The sequence below is a fragment of the Syzygium oleosum genome, unplaced genomic scaffold (assembly GCF_021117445.2).
Source record: "Syzygium oleosum isolate NSW1041296 unplaced genomic scaffold, Sole_v2.1 Sole_v2.28, whole genome shotgun sequence".
Classification (NCBI taxonomy): Eukaryota; Viridiplantae; Streptophyta; class Magnoliopsida; order Myrtales; family Myrtaceae; genus Syzygium; species Syzygium oleosum.
In genome coordinates this window covers 1,695,584-1,719,296 of record NW_026607512.1, presented here as the reverse complement: position 1 = coordinate 1,719,296, position 23,713 = coordinate 1,695,584, and the positions used below count along the sequence as shown (strand labels likewise).

At 37.5% G+C, this 23,713-nt stretch overlaps 1 protein-coding gene and 1 pseudogene across 1 annotated transcript; both read right to left on the bottom strand.

The window, feature by feature from the left end:
* The window catches only part of LOC115675283 (protein NO VEIN-like), a 32,477-nt pseudogene extending 17,105 nt beyond the window's left edge, over positions 1-15,372 (bottom strand).
* Positions 6,361-8,319, bottom strand: LOC115679796 (uncharacterized). Its single transcript, XM_056303642.1, has 2 exons — positions 6,980-8,319; positions 6,361-6,758 (listed from the first exon to the last, which is right to left on the bottom strand). Exon 1 carries the CDS (start codon positions 8,109-8,111, stop codon positions 7,350-7,352), a length of 762 nt encoding a protein of 253 aa, XP_056159617.1. The 5' UTR covers positions 8,112-8,319; the 3' UTR covers positions 6,361-6,758; positions 6,980-7,349.
* Positions 15,373-23,713: the final 8,341 nt, after the last annotated feature.

The window sequence follows — 23,713 nt, the reverse complement described above, 5'->3', positions numbered from 1 at the left end:
TAAATCGGGCATATCCTAAAACTTTCTGTTGCATTTCACAAAAAACGCAGCATGCACATGTAACAATGTCAAGCAAAGAATCGATGACAGGAATTCAATGATAGAAAAATAGGAAAGAAAAAAAAATAACTATAGGAGGGATCACTAGGATTTGAAACTTTGGCCTGTGCTTTGTCACCATGTTAAGATGTTTTGTCCTAAGAGATGAGATTAATGGGCCCATTATGTATATCGAACATATATTTTAAGAGACAAGATTAATGGATGTCATTCCAGTCAAGTCAAAGCTTACACAAATAAACTAAATCAATTACACAAATCATCAGCTATCAGATAAAGTGACCAAGTAAGATATGACCAATGAAGCCAAAATCTTGATTCAACTAAAAGTACTTCAAGCAACCACTGTTTCAATTTTACAAGTAAAACCTTCAAACCTCAAATACCCCAAATAAAACAAAAATTGGTAACTAGAAGTATATCAAGCAACCCACTATTTCAATTTTACATGCTACTTATTTCTTCTGGTTGTAACTTCTAGACCATTACATAACCTTGTACTTTATACAAGATCAATGATAAAGAGTTGCAATTTGCATATTGTTCTACATGAATTTAGTAAGGCATCATATTCTTGTGCCAGAGCCAATTATGCTTGCTTGTCTCTGTTCATGAAACTGCCCTTCTTAAATGAACAAGATCCAATGTACTTGTGTGCATGGCATAGTAAAAATGAAAGTTAGATTGATGCAAGAATAAAGGGAACAGTCAAAAACGCATGCTTTCAGACAACTGTTATAGACAACGAATATGTATATAAGAACCAATACTAGATAAATGACTCAGGGATGCATGCTTTGAGATGATACTTTTTGTAGGCTCGGCACTGTGCCAAGCATTGTTGGTTGCACACTCTAAAGTTGAATGTGTATCTTTGCTTTCAGGCAGGGAGGTCGGCAGAGTGATCCCATCTGCCATTTGTTTACCAATAGCATCATATACATCTTCCAACATTCCACATTTGATACAAGTTACCTGCAATCAAGAAAAAGAAGTAACCTTTTGGCAATATAAGAATAAGAGCAGCCATGAAACTGACTTCCATAAACTCATGATATGGTAACAAAAAAGGTAAAATGTGGTCCAACCATCAAAATAAGATTTAAAAAGTTGTATACTAGAAGTTCAAAAAAATAGCCCTTCCAGAAAAGTTTTAGTTAGTGCAACGTAATAAAGCCACCAGAGAAGTTCTCATGCCATTCGTCACAAATTCAGCAGTTCAGACAATCTGCAAAATACTTTTCTGCTTCACCAAGACATTAAATCGGGCATGTTTGAAATGACTTATACTTTTTTGCTCTTTACAAATCCCGCGGCATGAAGTTGACTTTAATTTAACAACAAAAACCTGAAACCTTTTCAAATATACAAATGTTGACTTGTAAATTTGCATTTTTTAGATTCTTTGAACTCTAAAATATTTTCTAATTCATATTTTTAATTAAAAGAAAGGTAGAAGTTGGTTTTTAACCAAAATTTTCGGCTTCTTAAAATAATTTGATAAGGTCATGGAACAGATAACTGGAGGAATATTAAAGATGCATGGATGGTGACAATCTTATCAAGTTGGTTTAAACTGCTTTTCCTGGCTGAGCATTATTGCAACACTAACTACCACATCTCCATTTGATAATGCTCTCCACTGCACGTTCATTTATGCGTTGTAATGTCTATAAAAAAGAGAAGAGGTGAAGCCACCAACGGATTTCCTTTCTGGAAAGAGTGGGAACTATTAGATGCTCATAACTTTCACCAGGTTCAGTGGGATGCTATTTGGAACCCTTCTCCTAAGGAAGGAAGGAGGCAGGGAGGAAAGGTATAGAGGGAATGCATGTTTAGGAAATTCTTTTTTGGTGGAAAAAATTTAGAATATTCGCTCAAGCTCTTCTAGGAGCAGATTACGGAAGAAGCAGGGTCTGGGATCACTACTACGTACGCATTCCTGTATTCTCAAACTCACATGGAACAAGACCATAAAAGCAAGCAGGTGTTGCAGCAATTTCCTAACTTCATCTAGATTCATGTTTGGTACTCATTGTCAGAAACTGTCGTTATCCAAGACCAGAGGAGAAGGGACAGACCGAGAACTGTGCTACATGGCATAGCAACAGAAGATTTATTGTTTGACAATACCAAAAGGGTCTGACAAATAAGAGTAACATTTCTTTCCCACGAAGGCTATGTTGGAGGTCAAAGCTCCCTCCAAAGTCCTCATTTTGTTTCTGGGGAGTCCGGAAACCATTTTATACAATATATTAACAGGTTATAATGTGAGACTACCTCAAACTGCTAAAGCATGTAAATGTTGCTTTTGCATTGAAAGCTGTGAATCATCTTCTGCTTCATTGTCAAGAAACAACAGAGATTGGATCCAACTTCATATCATTGTCTACATTTTCTAGGGTTATGACACAACTTGTCAAAAGGTTTCACATATTAAGATTTTGTAGGACCACTGCCAACTCTTCTAAAAGCTTAAGCTATTAGATGAACGTGTGGTTTACTATTTAAATACTCTAACATCACAAGCACCGGATGTGGTGCCAAGGAACAAGAAGTGCAGTTCTCTAAGCTAAAAGCTATCATTAATAAAGATCAAACGGAGCTATAACTTAGTTCTCTTTTCCTCTGTTTTCTTATTCCCCCTTTTATATGTTCCAGTTAAACTTGTATCTAAAATACATCACTCTGATACTTCCTGAATACTTGAATGTACCAGGGTTTATTGGAAATTTTTCATTATCTAACACAAAAGAGGAAGCCTTTGATGGATAGTTAACTGAAGGTATTAACTATCAGCAACTCCAAGGAACACAGATTAAATAAGTTCCTCCGGAACAAGAACAACTTGCTATTCCTTTACGTCAGAGGAAGATTTTATAACCATACCCCAAGTTTGCTTAGTGAGAAAAGAAGTTTTAGGTAGACCAACTTGCTAAAATTAGTAATATTTGTTCCTATGAATCAGATGATTCAAATTTCAGGAGCAGTTAAGAGTACATTTCTTGGTTAAAATTGAAGGAAGCAGCTAAACATCTAGATGTTCAGACAAGAAACAGCCTCTCTGACTTTTTCCTCATCCTACTTTTCTCTCATAGCTTCATGTCCCACTTTCATCGGCTCCTCTACAGACATAACTTTGTAGAGAAAAACAAAGTATCAGAAACAGCTAGCACGTAGAAGTCAAGGTGAAAAATGGAAATAGGTAACATCTTTCAGGAGAAAGTGAGATCTGCTTTTACTGTCAACTTGAAAATTGAACTTCGAAAGGCAAAATATATTGTCTAAAGGAAAAATAAGGAAAAATATGGCCAACTTACAGCGACATTCAACAACCCAACCAAGGGATATGGAAGCATGGAGCAAATCTTGCGTTGCCTTGTCTTGGATACTTCGTACATGTCTAGCATTTTCTCGATGACCTAAAAAATGAAGAACTGTTTGAGAAGCTGTGCATGCTAAATTCTAATTAACCACCAAACTATTGCCTTAAGACCCTTTTTGACATTATACACTCCAAAATTCTAAGTTCATCTATACTTCATACATTTTGTGCGTATTGAGTCATGACGGTGAGAGGTTGAAGTAACTAATGCAGGGGAGACTCCAGATCAACCTCTTCCTATTTCCTATAGCTGATATTAGTTAATGAAAGAGGATAAAACATAAAGTCAACCTATGACTAGATCCAGGTGGTGAAAGGCCAAGGAAATGCATATAAGCCTCTAATCCAAAATTCTGAAAGAACATATTTGGGGTTTGTAAGTAGAATAATGATGTATTTTTTATTGATCAGAAAATACGGTATATATACACATCAAAATCCCAAAGACCATTATACCCTTTAACACTCCCCCTCAAGCTGGAGCATGGATATCAAGCATGCCCAGCTTGTTACAAATATACTCAATCCTACTTCCCCCTAGAGATTTGGTAAAAATATCAGCTAGTTGTTCACCAGTCCTAACATGACTAGTAGAAATAACTCTAGCTTGAAGTTTCTCACAGACAAAGTGGCAATCAACTTCGATATGCTTGGTACGCTCATGGAAAACTGGATTTGAGGCAATATGGACAGCTGCTCGATTATCACACCACAACTCCATTGGTGCAGGGTCTTCAAATCCAAGTTCAACTAATAATTGACGCATCCAAACTAGCTCACAGGTAGCTTGAGTCATAGCTCTGTATTCTGATTCTGCACTTGATCTAGCCACAACACTTTGCTTCTTACTCTTCCAAGATACTAGGTTTCCTCCTACAAAGGTACAATACCCTGATGTAGACCTCCTATCTATAGGAGATCCTGCCCAATCAGCATCTGAGAAGGCTTCCACCCTTCTGTGACCATGATCCTGATAAATGAGACCACGACCGGGAGCTTTCTTCAAGTATCTCAAAATTTTGATTACAGCAGCCTAATGTGAGGTACGGGGAGAAGACATAAACTGACTCACAACACTCACTGGAAAAGAAACATCAGGTCGAGTGATAGTCAGATAATTTAGCTTTCCAACAAGTCTTCGATACCTCTGCGGATCATCCAACAGCTCACCATCTTCTGCTGTCAATTTAGAGCCCACTTCCATTGGTGTATCCAGTGGTTTAGCACCTAGCATACCTGTCTCTGTAAGCAAATCCAGAACATATTTTCGTTGTGAGATATAAATACCTTTCTTCGCCCGTGCTACTTCGATACCCAGAAAATATCTAAGAAGACCCAAATCCTTTGTATGAAACTGCTGTTGCAAATACCTTTTCAACTCTTTAATCCCTGTAGAATCATCTCCAGTTATGACAATATCATCCACATAAACTACAAGGAATATCCGACCAGCTCCAGAAACTCGATAAAACATAGAATAATCTCCAGTACATCTACACAACCCAAACTGGAGTACCACCTCAGTAAACTTCCCAAACCAGGCTCTGGGAGACTGTTTCAAGCCATATAAAGATTTGTTTAAGCGACAAACATGACCAGACTCCCCCTGAGCAACAAACCCTGGTGGTTGCTCTATATACACCTCTTCCCGTAAATCTCCATGAAGAAAGGCATTCTTTACATCGAGCTGAAATAGAGGCCAAGAAGCAGACGCAGCCAAAGAAAACAAAAGACGAACGGAGGTCATCTTAGCCACCGGAGAAAAAGTATCACCATAATCAACCCCATAAGCCTGTGCATACCCTTTAGCAACCAGTCTAGCTTTGAGACGAGCAAGAGAACCATCAGGGTTAACTTTAACAGTATATACCCACTTACATCCAATGGCTGTTTTCCCTGCAGGCAAAGGAACAAGATCCCAAGTCTGATTTTGGTCCAGTGCCTGTAATTCCTCTTCCATAGCTGCCCTCTAGCCTGGACTAGATAATGCTTCAGCAACAGTTTTAGGAATAGGATGATTATCAATGGTCATTAGACTAGCTCGACAAGAAGCAGATAAACCAGAATATGAGACAAACTGGGCAATAGGGTGTTTGGTACAACTACGAACTCCTTTGCGATGAGCAATAGGAATATCGAGATCAGTATGTGACCGACTTACCTCAGGTTGAGAAGACGAAGTAGATGAGATAGGCTGAGGTACATCTGCAGGGGGCTCCACATGCTGACGAGGACGTCGACTATAAACATACTGGACAGGTGGAGGAATAACTGGAGAGTCCGAAGTGGGTGTTGATTCCATAATAACATATGTTAAGGAATCATCATCCACTGTAGGAGTCTCCATCGAATTATCAAAATAAACAGTAGACTCGAAAAAGGAAACATCTGCAGTGGTGAAGTACTTATGCAAAGAAGGACAATAACAACGGTAACCTTTCTGTGTACGAGAATACCCAACAAAAATGCATTTAAGGGATCGAGGATCAAGTTTGGAAAGTCCTGGACGATGGTCACGAATATAACAAACACAACCAAATATACGAGGTGGCAAATGAAACAAAGGGTCAGAAGGAAAAAGAAGAGAGTGAGGAATGGCACCCTTAAGAACAGAGGACGGCATGCGATTGATAAGATAACATGCTGTCATAACAGCATCAGCCCAAAAGGATTTATCTACCTTCATTTCAAACATCAAACAACGAGTAATTTCTAACAAGTGACGGTTCTTCCTTTCGGCTACACCGTTTTGTTGTGGTGTATCCGAACAAGAAGATTGATGAAGAATGCCCCGTTGGGACATGAATTTAGAGAATGTTCTAGAAAAATACTCCTTGGCATTATCACTTCTAAGAATGCAAACAGAAGCAGAAAATTGAGTATGTACTTCATTAACAAACGCACAAAAAATAGAGAATAATTCAGAACGACTTTTCATTAGATATAGCCAAGTGGCTCTTGAATAGTCATCTACAAAAGTCACGAAGTACTTGAAACCCAACTTTGAAGCAGTAGGACATGGACCCCAAACATCAGAATGAACTAAAGAAAACGGCCGAGAAGCCTGTTTATTGACTCTTGGACTATAACTAATACGATGCAATTTTCCAAACTGACACGACTCACACTCAAAACTAGATAAAGAATGAAACCGAGAATCAATTTTCTTCAAACTTGCTAAAGAGGGATGTCCCAAGCGACAGTGAACTTGATGTGGAGAAACTGCTGAACAAGCTACACTGGTAGCATTATCAAACACATATAGTCCCCCTGACATATGTCCTTTACCAATCGTCTTCTTCGTCTTCAAATCCTGAAAAACACAGGAATCAGGATAGAAGGTTATAGAACAGTTATATTCTTTGGTAAGATGACCAACAGACATAAGGTTAAATGGAAAATTTGGGAGGTACATGACAGAGGATAAAGATATGGAGGATGTCAGTGGTACTGTGCCTATCCCTTTTACTGTGGACAGAGAGCCATCAGCTAATGTAACACTAGACGAAGACTTGTGAAAGACAGAAAAGATACCTGAAGATCCAGTCATATGATCGGTAGCACATGAATCAATGACCCAGGGGCGAGAGGTAGATGAAAGACATGCTGTTGCATTAACTGTCTGAGCAAAAGTAGCTGTGGAAGAGGAAACTGGCTGAGAAATCTGGAACTGATTGTACCTAGCAAGTTCCTCTTCTGACATTCTAATTAGTGTTCCTCCTTCAGAAGACTGCGAAGAAACACCCAACTCTACTGCATTGGCTACATTAGCGACAGCCGAATGAGGGGGCTTTCCATGAAGCTTATAGCAAAAACGCTGAATATGTCCAGGCATACCACAATAATGACATGTTCGTGCAAGTCCGGTATTACTCCCTTTGTCACTAGAGATGCTACCGTATGACTATGATTGGCCTCTATTGAACCCACGGCCACTACCACCACTATTAAAGCCACGGCCACTACGACCACCACCACGACCTTGACCACCACCTCGATTTCCTTGGACTGCCAAGGCAGAACTATCACCTGTGGGGGATATATCCTTAGATGACTCACGTGAAACCCTTAAGACCCGAGAAAAGGTCTCCGTTAGTGAAGGCACATTATTTCCTCCAAGAATTTGTGAACGAACTGCATCGAACTCTGGTCCAAGTGCTCCCAAAAATCCCATAACAGCCAATTGTTCTCGTTGCTCCTGCATCGTCTTAACATCAGACGTAATTGGCAAAAGATGATTAAACTCCTCATACATTTGTTTAAAATCAGCAAAAAATTGAGTAAGAGACCGATTCTTTCTGTCAGCTCTAAAGAAATCTTGGGAGATTTCATAGATCCTTGAGAGATTATTTTCCCCAGAATAAAGAACATTCAAGTAATCCCACAAATCCTTAACAGTAGTGGCATGTGTAACTAAGGCAGCCACGTGAGATTCCATAGAATTCCACATTTGCCCAAGAATTCTGGCATCCATGGTATCCCATTTAGTATCAGCAGCAGTTCGTGCACCTGTCAAATGGTGATTTTGCTCTCTTCCGGTCAATACTATCACCACAATTCTCTTCCAATGCTGAAAGTTGGTGATCCCAGCTAATTTTTCCTCAGTCAAACGATTAGAAGATGTAGATACGACTTCAGTCAATACTCCTTTGTTCTTATCTGCCATAATCACTCACACTAAACCAGAAACAAAACTCCACAACCTATCACAACAACTTCAAAATGATCGACCAAATCCGAACCAATCAACACATCAGCTCAGTACACAGTAATTATACGCAACAGTTCTCAGCCCCCCCTCTCTCAATCTACATGTATAGCACTACACGTAATCAGCCAATTAGCCAAACCAACATCACATCCAATCATCCAAACCAACATACACAGCGATAATCTCCCTTCCCGCAAGCATATCAGCAACTAAGTCAAACTTTAGAACACATTCACCTCCTCCTCCTCCTTCTTCTTCTTCTTCTTCTTCTTCTTTTTCGATTCCTCTTCAATCAGCAGCCATCAGAAGGGGTCGCTCCTCACTTAGTGACGTCAGAAGACGTCGAAGTGGGTCGCCTGACCTGGAAACCTTCGATCGACGCCTGGAGGACTTAAATCGGCGCCGGAAATGGCTTCGCCGGGCCTGGGCGACCTCAGGTCTGGCTCGCCGGCGCTTCGCCGGGCCTGGGCGACCTCAGATCTGGCTCGCCGGCGCTTCGCCGGGCCTGGGCGACCTCAGATCTGGTTCGCCGGCGCTACGCGGGGCCTGGGCGACCTCAGATCTGGTTCACCGGCGCTTCGCCGGGTCGCCGGCGCTTCGCCGGGACGCCGGGATGAGGTCGCCGGTCTTGTATGAGGTTGCCGGTCTTGGGTTCTACGGTGTTTGGTGGTGGACGACGGTAATTTTAGGGTTTAGGCTCTGATACCATGTAAGTAGAATAATGATGTATTTTTTATTGATCAGAAAATACGGTATATATACACATCAAAATCCCAAAGACCATTATACCCTTTAATAGGGTTTAAGTGCCAAGTATCCTATAATATGAATGCCAAGGCAGTCAAATTGCTTTAATATGACTAAATCAGATAAAAAGCGTTCAGGCACAGTATTGGCTATTATATTACAAGTTTAGTACATATTTATATTGTTTGCTCTGTTACAACCAAAGCCATAACAGTCATTCCATAAGTGCCCAGCTCTCTTTTCTCTCAATTTACTCGTATTAATAATTAAAAACTTTCTTACACAACTACTCCAACTATAATATCATTACTAGTATTAATGATGATTATACTAATAATGATGATTTTTTTATATAAAGTGATCTAACATGCATTAAAATAATTACACACTATACTAATGATGGGTAAATTGAGCAATAAATAAATGCTATAATTATTGTCATATGAATATAAATATAGTATCTTAACACCATTATTGTTAAAATCGTACAATTCACGAATCGAATTGTTCGATTCAATTAGATTCACATACAAAGCGATTCATTTTGTGGCTATGAATCAGAAATGCATCAGAATTGCAAGTGAATCTTATGATTTGATACAATTAAACACGACTCAATCAGACTATATATTTGTAATTGTTGGGCCCCAAAAGTTTTGGCACTATTCTTTATATCATAGTTATCCGAATCGTACGGTTCTCGTTTCGTACCATAAGGTTTGATTTGATTAGATGCCCTAGGATAGGCATCGATTAGGTATATAGCTAATCACCTAACTTGTAAGCAAATCTATCGATTCACTAACGAATCTACGATTCAACACACATCTATCGAGTCAGATTTTTATACATTTACCCATCAAAATGATGTAACTTTGTCAAGTTTTACTACATATGCTGAATTTTCATAGATATAGAATAATTACAATAAAATTTTGCACTTCGCAATGCAATGATAAATGAAATGACATATAACGAATGGTGATTTATATTTAAATGTAGTCTTTATGTTAATAAAACAATTGAAAATCATATCTTTTTATGCATAGGGATCATCATATCCACTCAAAATTAAGATTTTTATTTCCAAGATCATAAATCTAAGTCAAAATTTTACATCTAGAAATATTTTTTATATAACTCATGAATGTCTATGACACAAAATACTAATTTATGATTTCGATTCACAATGCATGTCTCGATTCAACAACTATTCTATATACACATTTAATATTGCAAATATTTACATAACACACTTTCATTGACAGAGGTGTCATTTGAATTTCTTACATCGGTCATTTGGGTTCATCTTATGCAATCGCGTGATATTTCTTTGAAGATTATATGGTCAGATGTCATTTTTACAATTTTTTTCTATATTTTGGCAACTAATACGTGGGCTTCAGTAAGACATCCCTCTTTTTTAGTTATTCTAAAGGTTTTACTGAATTTTATGATTTACGATTTGATTTAATTCATTATTCAGAAAATGAGCTTTACGATTCACGATTCGAATCTCGATTCAACAACATTGCTTATAGCACATAATGTTATATTACATATCTAACTTATTCATGGTAAAATTAGAATAAGATTTAATTACTTAATTAAAAATCATGTATGAATTATACAAAATTTCATAATTTACTCTGAAATCATGCAAAATATAATAATTAAACATTACATCCATATTTAACTCTAATACATCATATATAACAACATACAATTTTTTAGAAAGTAATGTAACTCTATTTCTTGTATGATATTGCAATAATTATTCAGATATTAAATGAAATATAAGACATAACTAATAGTATAGTTCAATGATACATAATTATGTATTATGCATAATAAAAAGACTATCATTTAACTGTTATTATATCATAGAGTAAAGGCAATTTAGATCTTTTATCTCTATCCCTTTACTACTATTGTGTCAACCTAAACAAAATAATAACCATTTCATTACCAAAACCGAACAACATAATAGCTATTACAGTAGTATTCCACTATAGCCATAAAAACCATATTACAACCTAGCTATTAAGGCAACCGAAAGTATACATAGTTTCAACTATTACCACAGACATCAAAGAGACAAAAGACCCTACTATCCAGAAAGTTCGACAGCTAATCCCATTTGTAACCCAATGGTACTGGCAGTTGAGCATGATAGAGAACAATCACGCAAGTTAAGCTATTTTCGATGTAAAAGAGTAGCATGAATGGATTTTAAATGGAAGTTCTTTACTTAATGGCATCAATCATGTCAAGGAATGAAAACCATGAACTTACCTCGGGAATAGACCATGCTTGACACGCTTCCTTCCATGTTTTCATGAAAATTCTCATATTACTAGTCTCCAGAACCAGACTAGCAACTTTCTTTCTTTTACCCTTTTTTGTGTAATTGGCTTTATTCGTCAGAATTTTGTCCCGCTCTTCCATGTCTCTTTTAAGCCATTCTGCATCAATGTGCATGTTTTGGCCTGATTTTTCATCTCGATTACAATCATCATCGTGCTGCTTATCTTCATTTGAGAAGTTACCACCATCTTCATCATCTGACCTTGAAGAAACGAAATTTAAGTCCTTGCCAATAAAATCTTCCTTCAACGGGATACATATATCAACCGGCCCCTGCTCATTAGGTTGTCGCGTCAGCTCCTTCGTATATGTCCTCAAGCATGTCTCTTCCGATCTCTTTGCATCTAAGATAAAGGATATATGAAGCCTACATATATAAAAGGAGAAAAAAATACAAGGCCTTCATTAATAAAGCACAAGTTAATAGATGCGACAAATGTAATGTATTTAATCTAGTTGATACAGCAGATAAAAATGTGTACAGACCACACAATTGTCACCATCAAGAAAATTTAACTATTCATGCTTGAAATCTCATTATGATTTATTGCCTGATCATAATACAATGAGCTATTTGTCGATTTTCCCTCATTTTGACTTACGATCTGATCTAACATAATTCCAGGAGTCATGACCTAATGTGCCATCTCATGGTAGGAATCTTTGCACAACAGGAAAGATAAAAAGAATATGCCAAATGGCTTTGACACATTGAGATGAGAGGGTACAAGAATGACTAACCACTCTCAATTAGAATAACAGGTGAAATTAAGGTGGTCATATTAGAAATTCAAATCTCAGAAGGGACCTATATCCATCCAAAAGCAAATGTTGATATGATGATTAGTCCAATGATGGAAGTGGACGGGTTCCTCATACCTTAAAGTCTCTCGTTGCAGTCCTCACTCACTCTATACTCCACCAGCACATAAAAAAAAAAAAAAAAAACTACCAGAGCTTCCAATTAAAGCATTCAAAGTCAATGCACGACAAGGATAATATATTATCAAAAGAGATGGCCGCATGCAGCAGGTTAAGGCAGAGATCACCTCCATTGTCTCTACCCTGCCTCAGCAATGAGAATTGTTCCCCAACCCACCATGCTTTCCATGCATCAGTTGTGTATTGTTTTAACAAACAGGAGATACACTTAAAGATGCATAGACCATTCACTACGACACATTAATTGACTTGAACTCCAAAAGGCAGATTAGTCATCCGCATGTCTGATGAACAAAAAAGATCTGTTTTCTACAATTACTTCAGCGCCTCAAATAAGCAAGTGGAGTTGTCTGTATATTCTCAAAACCGCAACTTGAACCTGGGTTTCTTTTAAATCGGTTTCTTGTTCATCCCATTTTCCTATAATTCACTAATCCTAAAGATAAAACGTTATTATGTTTGCAAAATAGAACACCCTCAGCAAGACCAGTTCAACCATACGAAGCTACACCGTATAAAGAAGCTGTGCCTCTTGCAACCATCAAGTTTAACTGCTCATCCTATGAGAATTTAGCACACAAAATCAGGAGGAGTGCATAATAGAGGGAAACTTTAAAGTAGTGAACCAATATGGGGAAATTTTCACTTCGAAAAGGTTTCTTTGCCTGTGCTAATTATGGAAAGTAGCTATCAAGCAGCACTAAATAATTAAATAATTGAATTATAGTAGTCTGTGCCGTTTCTCTGAAGAATTCAATCCTTAAAATCTAGTACCAACTTTGTTAAGCAAGTCAATTTAGTATCTGGGAAACATCAGTGAAATCAAGTTGTAGAAATAAGAATCCAAAGCTAATAAAACTACCTCTAGTTAAGTTACATTCTCTGTCCTCTAATAATTTAAAAATTGCAATCACTAATCTTTGTGTCCAAAAATCCAAATAAACTAAAGAAAAAAAATATCAACAACTATGCATAAAGGACAAAGGGTGAAACATTTGCAATAGCCAATTGGAGTCAAATTCTTTTCTACAGAAAACAATTCTCAAGAAATTGGAAATACTTGCTTCTCTAAGCTTATAAAGCGGTCGATGAAGCAATGTAAAAAAGAGTCAGATGAGAACAATGGCATGGACAAGCAATGGACTCTGCATATCAAATCAATCTAATTTTTGTTACTAGTTAAAACAAATTGAAACCAACAAGTACACACCCCAGGTTCCGAATTCGTACTCCAAGCTTTTCCACTTCTGAGAGTGATTTCTTTTTGGCTATAAAGCTGAGGAGGTCCCCAATCTCAATGCATTTTGTAATCTTGTATTCAGATAAGAATTCACCAAGGTGACATACAATCTCCTCACTAGTTATCTCGAACACTTCAGTCACATTGCTGTTCAGGGAAAAGTAATGCACAACAAGCGGATATCGCAAAAAAGAGCCCAATTCAAGCTCTTCAAATCGTTCAATGCCCTCGTTTTTGCAGATTGCTCTTTCCAGATCATACAATGAGGCGATTCTCCAGGTTTCCACAAAGCAATGGATAAATGAATTTATCTGACAAATGTTAAACAAACAGTGAGTCAAAAGGAAGAAAGTCAATGTTTACAGGTGTATCATTTACAAGAAAAATCTAATGGAAGAGGGGCAAAAGATTTGCTTAAAAGAACCTTCCAAACATAGATTAAACTTTATTTGTAACTTGTACTAGATAGAAACAAATAGAAACCCTATCTGGGTGTTGACTTCCTCAACTTTTCTACCATTTGGACAATCATTTAACTACGAATTCTCCATGGTTATTTCATTAATCCCACATTTTTTTCAAAAGACACCACAAGTAGGTTGCAGCCATATGTTTAGCAATCATGAGAAAGGCAAAGGAAAGAGAACGATGATGAATCATGGTCCTTGTAGACTATTTGAATATCTTATTTGGGAAATACTTGCCGGGGGAAGAATGATAATGCAACGGGAAGCCAACTATTTTAAGTCTTAACCCAATGGGTTTCTCAATCAAATAAATAAAAGATTTGGAGAAATCTCCTCTTGTCTTTGCAAAGAGCCCACTAAATTGACCCACAAACGTATGTAACTCAATTAAACAATGCATGGAGTCCATTAGCATTGTGTTCCATGAATTTGACGATGGAATCTCATAAGAACAAAAATTACATCAGTAAAAGCACATATTAATTGCAATTGTTATGAAAGAAAAGCAAAAGCAAAAGCAAAAAGGCCAAAAAACCAGCAAGCTCATGGCCTCCACTAACCATCACAGTACCACGACCTTAGAGAAAGACCTTGACTTTGAAGTTGACTTAAAAGTCCTTAGTCGTTGTCCTTAGTCGTTGTCCTAAACCCTGCCAAGCATCTTCATTCCCTATATTTCCTCTCCCAAAAAGGAAAATCCAGGAAAAAAAAACTACCAATCCAGATTGCAGAGAGCAAAGGCAATCACAGATCATCCAAGCAGATGCAACCCAAGCTTAGCAAAGTTCTCTGATTAAAATCCTCTTCCTTGAGCGCTGAGTACAACATGATTAAAGAAAAAACAGAGAGAATTTTCCTAGGCCATTACTCATTCCACACACTTTCAAGCAGTCTCAAAACAGAGGAGACGAAACTCTAACAACGCTCACAAATCCTTTACCTTTCCTTCAACATCCATTAAGCTCTGAAGAGAGGGCACTTGTTGCATGCTGAACTCTAAGGAGCTCCACGACTCGACCTGCAGAGCCGAGACCGCGGCCTGCGAGACCTTCCAGGACGAGACGCTCTCTCCGGCCGCGAGGAGATCGCGCCGGGCCTTCGTGACGGCCCGGTCGATCCTCTCCAGCCGCTCTACGTTGCTCGCAACAGAATGTTGCTGATGCTGGTGAGGACGATGATGATGATCTTGTGGTCTCACGAGAAGAGTCGGAGGAGTCCGGGCTCCAGCGTGAGGATAGTCAGGATTTTGGTGCTGCTGCAGAGGAGGCGGGGGTCCACTGCCGCGTCCGCCGCCTCTTCCGCCACCGCGGTTGGGACGGCGAGGGCGTAGTGGCGGTGACCGGTCCATCTTCTTCGTCGGAAGCAGTCGGAAAAGCACCGTGACGCGCCAGAGAGTGAGAGTGTGTGTGTACGAGAAAGATAGTCGACAACGGGCTGTGGTCAATTTTAAAGCAGGGAAAACCGAAAAGGCAGGGTAGCTTCTTTGTTAAGTTTGGCCATTTCTTTGTACTAATTGCTAAAATAGTACCAAGCTTTGGGATTCCCCTACTGCTATGTTTAGGAAATGGATGAAATGGAGTGAACGGAAGTTTTAAGGGAAAATGGATGGATGATTTGTAAAATATTTTCCTAAAAATGATCGATTATATCGTTTAAAATAATTATCCATTGAAAGTGTTTTCATTATCGACGATAATTTATGTTTAAATATTTTCGTGGACGATAAAATTATTTTTCGTTCATTCATTTTTATAAGCGATGTAATCGATTATTTTTAAAAAAATATTTTCCAAATCATTCGTTTTTCGCGAAACAAACGGAACCTTAATATTTTTACGAGACGAAGATGAGTAAAAATTTAAAATTTGTGCATTTTCTTTTCAAATTTTCCTTACTCTTCGTCGCAAAGTTAAACATAGTATAAGTATTTATTGTGTCTCTAATTATCTCATTTGAGATCCATCCATAATTTTTCTTGCAAGGGAAGGTGAAAGCGAGAAAAGCGAAGCTTTCTAAAGAGATTAGGATGTCAGTGTGATTGTCTCAGTCATGTGCTCTTTTATCTTTCATGAAATCACAAGCCGGGCATGCTTATGGGACCATGTTAACAAGCTCACTAATCATGAATCTTAGTGTCTCAGTTAGGGGTAAAAGGTTCCAGGTTCCGTACAGGTTCCACTTGAAACTTGGAACCTACCCATGGGAACATGTTCTTCATTTTTTGAAACATGGAACCTACCTTACATACCTTGAAACCCGGAATCCAGGGGGGTCGGTTCCAAAGTCTACCAAGGTTCCACATGTATTATTAATTGAACAATTACAATGAATCATCACCTTTAATGACCACCACTTGCTGTTATGATCTACTAATCACAATTTATATTTAGAAATACGAAGAATATGAAACACTAATAAGTCCTTAAATGAAAGCTCAGACTAGTGGTTCGAGATTATACACTCATCATCTAACGTCATGGAACACTGTAGGATCACGCGAAGACATGACCAAGAAAAAACACAAAAAACTTGTTTAAGGTTTTAGGTTCCATCTACCTAGAATCTACTAGTCAAAACAGATTCCCCAATTTTTGGAACCTGGAACATACCCTGTATATCTTGGAATCTGGAACCCACAGGTTCCTACTAGTCAGGTTCTCAGGTTTCAGGTTCTACTCTAGAACCATGCTCACCCCTAGTTTCAGTTATGCTGAGTAGTTAACTTTTTCTATGATGAGTAAACTAACTTTAGATATGTAAACGTTGAGCCCATTAAATATTCTACTAACCGTAGGATCCAATTAAAATGCGAGTCAAAGCTTGAAAGGTCGTCCAAGTATGGAATTGATTGCACTTAATTTGACATATATCATGCACCTAATGCACTTGTGCCAGGTGTTATTCGGTTAAAAACTAAATATGTTGTAACAGGTTGAATCTTTTATGGTAATGTCTAGGGGGCCACAAACATTGGTCATTCTTCTACGCCGTTTAGATAGAAAAACAACACATGAGAGGGAAAAGTATGACAAATAAATTGAATAACAATTACATCCAATTTGTACATATTATAGAAAAAAATCCCAGTTGGCACCCGATGAAAACTTCTTCTATTTGTTCTCAAATGATTGAGAGAAACTAGAATTTCGACTGACAATACTGGACATGATACGAGGTAAAATAGGAATTACTAAGAGAATACTCGAATATGACAGAACATGATACATTTAATTTATATGTTGACACGAATTGACACTAGAGCACATTGAATCTCGTGGGCCAGGGGTCGCCACACTAGTATCGCCTTCAGCCCCTAGTATATTTCCAAACCCTAGGTTCGAGCAAACTATTGGATCAAGATATGATCATGAACATAAATATCATAATAGAGTCGCCCTCACCACCAACCAATATAGGTAAACCTAAGTCGATTGACACCCAAAGGATCCATATAGTGATGGGAAAGTCAACTGACTAGGTGTACATGTAAAAGGATTGGTCAAGCAAAAACCTAAAATCTTAGGTTTAGCAGTTTAGTTACACGTGGGACGAATTAGATCCCATAACGCCCTTTCGATACCGTAAGCCTATTTTTGGTTAAGCATTCATCAATCAATTTCCTAAACATGTAGATGTTTTTGTTTGAAAATCTTGAAATGTTGCAAAACATTTATTCAACGTTGTTATTGATTAACAAGAACGCTTTCTCGTGTATACTGGCATAACTCTGTTTGTGTGTGAAAGTGTGTATGAGACTATTAACTCAAAAGCAAACTTCAATCATGACGTACAAGAATGATATAACATGGCCATAACAATATACAACTAGGTATGACAAATCAAATGGAAAATAGGATAATGAGATGACATGACATGGCAACAATCAATGCAACTTGACATGGCAACAAATGTAAGACATGATGGCGAGATGACACGACATTGCAATAATTATATGCAGCATGAAATGATAAATCACATGCAAGACATAACGACGAGATGATGACATGGCAATAATCACATGCAGCATGACATAGTAAATCAAATGTAATAAATAATGATGGAATGACATGATATGACAATAATCACATGCAACATGATATGGCAAATTAGATGTAGAACAATGACATGACATGGCAATAATCATTGGTAGCATGACATGACAAATCAAATGTAAAACATAACGATGATGTGAATGGCAATAATCACAGGTAGCATGACATGGCAAACTAGATGCACAACATAAAGGTGAGATGACATGACATGACAATAATCATATGCAACGTGACATTGCAAATTAGATGCAAAACATGACAATGAAATGACATGACATTGCAATAACCACATGCGGACTGCATGACATGACAAATTAGATGCAAGCCATAACGATGAGATGCCATTTGACATGATATGGAAATAGTCACATGTAATATGACATAAGACACAACAATGAAATGACATAACATGGCAATAATCACATAAAACTAACATGACAAATTGGATGCAAAGCATAATAATAAAATAATATGACACAACAATAATCACATCTAACATAATATGGCGAATCAGATATAAGATATAACAACGAGATGACATAAGGTAGTAATATTTACATACAACATGATATGGCCAATTGGATGCAAAACATAACGATGAAATAATATGACATAACAATAAGCACATGTTGCATGACATGGCAAATCATTTGCAAAGCCTAATAATTACATGACATGACAATAATCACATGCAGCATGACATGACAAATCAGATGCAAGACATAACGACGAGATGACATGACATGACAATAATCACATGCAGCATGACATGACAAATCAGATGCAAGACATAACGACGAGATGAGATGACATGACAATAATCACATGCGGTATCACATGGCAAATTAGATCTAAAACATAACGACTAGATGACATGACAATGCAATAATCGCATGCATAATGACATAGCAAATTAGATGCGAGACATCACAATAAAATGACATGGCATAACAAATCAGATTAAGCATGACATGGCAAATCAGATGCAGGACATAATGATGCATGATATGGCAATAATCACATATAACATATCATAGCAAATCAGATGCAAAACATAACAATGATGTGAAATGTAAACTACATATGTAAGGAGGTTTATGTAGAAACACATCATCTTCCTTTCGGCCAGGTCAAAATAAAATCTTTATTTGATTTCAAAATCATTATTCAAATCAAACTCATGAAATGAGTGGTCGCATGCTTTGAGCCTCTTTTCATGCATTCGAATTGTGATGGCTATTTTTTTGACCTCTAACCGCATTATCAAGCCTATCCTACACTTGAACGCAATCCCTTCGGTACATGAACTGTGGATTAGTTCACAAATAAAGAGATGTTCTAGTGTCACACTTTAATTTATTCCTCCAAGCTTGACCAAGGAAAGATAATCAAAGAAATGTTAAAAGCAATGTGGCATTTTAACATGACTTCTTTTCTTGGCTTGGCCTTTCTATTTAGCTTTCCCATCTCACAAGGCAAATTTATTCAATTCGGTAAAGCAAATTTATTCAATTTGGTAAGAAGTTGCTTACTTTACCGTGTAAAGAGTACTGATAGGAAAGCCTTTAGCTTCATTTGTTCTACCCTTCGTGCATTACCCGAAGTAGCTGGATTAACTATGAATGTAACTCTTCTTTGTGTTTATGCAGTAATAGAGGCAACATCTTGTCAGGAAAATCTCCTATAGCCAACCTAGAGAGAGTGAATAGGTTATTTACATAGAAATTGTAGATTATGCGAAAATCAATAACCAATACTTGAAAATTAGGAAAAACATTTAACAACAAGATCTGGTTAAGCTGATGTGCAACTCGTCAGATAATAACAATTTAAAAGATGGCACGCAACAATTTATAGTGGTTCAACTTTATCATCAAGCCTACATCTACTCTTCAAACTAATAGCCGCAATTTCGGCTGGAATGCACCAGTAATCCCAAGATAAGTTACAATAAGAAAGTACCGATCCTATCAAATGATAGATCACACTATCAGGACTCAAGTGCGGCTATTGTACACTTGATCTTCTCACAAATACAAAAGCAACAAAAACAATACAGTGGAGATCTCAAATTAATGAAACGCTATTTAATCAAAATACAATGATGAACACTTCTTGGGTTGTTATATATATTTCATCCAATCCTTTTAGGCTTCAATGGCATTCTCTTATATAGACATTTTCAATCTTCTCATTAAAGATAATCCCGAGAAGCAAGGAGCCGTTATGATTCTTTTGCGAGCTGCTATTCTAAAGCTAGACAACCCATACAATCGTTTTCCTTGAACATCAACAGGGTTTCCGAAAATAAGTTCTACCACTGCTGTCACATCGCTAGTTGCTTTAACAGTTCTAATAAGTCTATTTCCAATTCTCTTTCTAGTTCTTCTACTGCGCTATTCCGGTTGCCAACAACTATATTTTTGTCCTTAACAGATATTCTCAAATGAGCATTACACCAGCATCATCAATGACTTGATATCCTCACATCCGTTACTTAATATCATTACGAGCATATTATCACCAGTTAGTTGATGTTGTTTATGGATAGGCCGTACAAACATCAGCACTTATCATAGTAAATATTATACTAAGGATAGTTATGGAATCATCAAAATTCCTAGGGATGTTTCTCCAATAATCTCATTCTTTTTTTTATGACAAAACTACCCCCATATGTGATAATGTAGATTTAAATGAATTTGCAAGAATGATCTACACAAATGATAATTTTCAATGAGGCGTATATATTCAAGCAGACATCGTCTAGAAGATTTAAAGGGTATGAGTGAAAAAAACACAAACTTAGTTTAGGAACAATCTCATGATAATTTAGAAAAGATGATGGATAAAAGCAAATAATCATGAAATTTATTCAAAGACAAGCTTTGAGAGATATCATGCTAACAATTGATATAAACTATAATCACACTTAAAGTTGCTCCTCCTATCTTGGTGCTATAATCATCTCAACAATCACCAGAAGTAAAATCATCACATAGCTATATCACATCCATCACATCCATTCTCCTCCTTTTTGTCATTAGCAAAAGGACTAAATAGTATGCAAAAGACAATTTCATTGATTATCAAGAAGGAGCATACATCAAACATCAGCAAAAACAAACGAGCGCTAAGGATGAGATAGTCTAAGCAAGACAAGGTCACTTGCATTGCTAAGAGTAGAGTGATGGGGCAAATCGTTCAGATATTGGACGAAGAAGGTTGTAACAGCTGAGATTGAGAATGGTTTGCTCAAGCTACACTAAATATTGTCCAATGGAGGCAATGGATGTCTTTAGTTCCTTGACACCCTTTTGAAGTTGTGCAAGAGTAGGAGCAATATTGGTAGGCAACTCCCCCTGGGGCGTTGATCGTTCAGGTTGGGGGGATGAGCAGAAGACTGCCACACGATAGGCGTAGATGCTTTGGCCTTCCTTTTCCTTTTATTCTCAGCTTGCTTGTTCAATCGTTCCTTCAAAGCATTTTTTGCTTTTTCATCATTGCCTTCGTCGATAGAAATTACCTCATTCCTTGGATTAACCCAACCTTCAGGAGTCATCCTCAACATCATTTTCTTCAAATTTTCCTTCCCAATTTCTATGTTGACTAAGCTCTGGTAAGCTACATTAGCAAAATCAATGCCCTTTGACCGCAAGATAAGAGTGATGAGGGCACCGTAGGGTAGCTTGCCAACCTTCTTCATCACGCATCAGTACATATGAATGATAATCATGTAAGAAAGGGAGGAGAAAATCTTGTTGAGAATGGCCTAGATAAGTCACGCCTTATAACGAGATAAATCATTAGTTGAGGAAAACTTTGGACGAAGGTATAGAGTCAAGATCTTCTGAATGAAATTCACTTTAAGGGGCAGTAGGCTCAAGGGGACATTCTCTTTGTAACCTTTGGTAAAGTCAGAGATTTCCAACACGAAACTGTGAGCTTCATCAGGTCTCACAGGAATTTTGACAAAATCATACAAGGGAGCATTGATGAGATCAAATAAATTAGCGGCAGTGACAGTGAGTTGCTGTTTTGCAAAAGTGAAGACAAAGGAATCGCGGCTAGGAAAATGAAGGTTAGAATAAAGTAGGGCCATAAGATTTGGAAAAACATCGTCTTTCATAGAGCAAAAGAATTTCAAGTGAAATGTTCAAAAAGTTCAGATATATATTTGCAGTGAGAATCTAGATAATCACAATCTACAAAGTGATAAGGAATGGGTCCTCGAGTGAGAAATGATTGGAAAGCAAGTTCATGATCCTCACACAGAAAAAGATTTTAGTCAAGAGAATCATCAACATCAAAACCAAATATGGGTTCGAAAAATTGGAATACCCGTTCATCATCAACTTCTCTTCGCTTATCACTTGGGGCTTCCTCTATTTCAGTACGAGGCTCACTGTGGTCTATAGTCCGGGTTGGTGTTTCTTGGGTGGATGGTATCACGGGTTGAGGTAGATCCTCAATGAGTTGTTCAATGAGCATTTGATGCTCAATATCTTCATTGGTTTCCTCCTTGCTGTCAGTCGAAGATTCCTCAATGATTTTCTCCTTGTCTTTGGCAAGGCGAGAAGGTTCAGCCACATCAGCAGGAGTAGGGGTTGGTGCTTGAACTTTAGGAGCAACACTTTCATGAACATGCACAACATGGAAATTTGGCATCTTAAGGAATTGCTCAAATAGTTGGCGGAGGGTCACCAATTGTTGTGGTGCTAAAGCACTAGACCGAGCAATTGCGCCTATTACTAGAGTTGAAATGGTCAGGACAGAGACGATTTCCCTTCCAAGTCAAAGTCGAGACTCAGGGGTTTTCACAATAGGTGTTTATCCTTCAGTTTGAGACGGCTGGGCTGTGTTGGCTATCTCTGATTCTCAATGTTCACCAATGATTTGAGTTGTGGGTACACTTAGACTTTGTGTCCCTGATGTTTCTTCAAGTTGTTGAGTGAGATCGATTTCAAATGGTCCTTTGGGGGCTTTGGATAAAACAGTAGCAATTCAAGTGGATTTGCGAGTTCTAGATGGTTTGAGGGAGGTACAAGACTTGGGAGCCATTTTGAATTGATGAGGAGAACGGAGAAGAAAAGAAGGATTTGGAGCAACGAGGATTAAAAAAGAGAGACGAGAGAGAGAGAGAGAGAGAGAGAGAGAGAGAGAGAGAGAGAGAGAGAGAGAGAGAGAGAGAGAGAGAGAGAGAGTTAATTCGTGGTTTTTCATGAGTAACCATTATGTCCATTAACTCCATATAAATAAGAGCAGTAGAGCATGATGAGAGCTACTTCGCCATTTACAATAACAGTTAACTCTTATTCGAATTTTAAGAATTATAAACAAACTAAAGATATACTTAATAGCATTAAACGGTAATAAGATCAATCAGCAATCAAATTCGTACAATCATTGTCAGAACGGTCAAAACAGTGAGACAAAGAAAGTCATGAAACGATAACTTTTTCAAAATAATACTTATTGATATCCATTGTTTTGCCAATTTTTGATCTAATTTCATTGCGTTCATGCTGACGATGAGAGTTACCTGCTAATATCATGGAAATGAAACTTTTACTCGAAAGGATAACAAATTCCAAGTTCTTCTGATGAACTCGAATGTGTTCTTGTTGAGCGTCTTAGTGAAGATATCAACTAATTGATGCTTAAAATGAGCAAAGTAAATGCATATTTCACCACTATTTACATGATTTCTAACAAAATGATGACGAATATCAATGTGCTTAG

Bases quoted from the DNA above. Each gene is read 5' to 3' on its own strand.
- LOC115679796 (XM_056303642.1), bottom strand. From the start codon at position 8,111: ATGGCAGATAAGAACAAAGGAGTATTGACTGAAGTCGTATCTACATCT.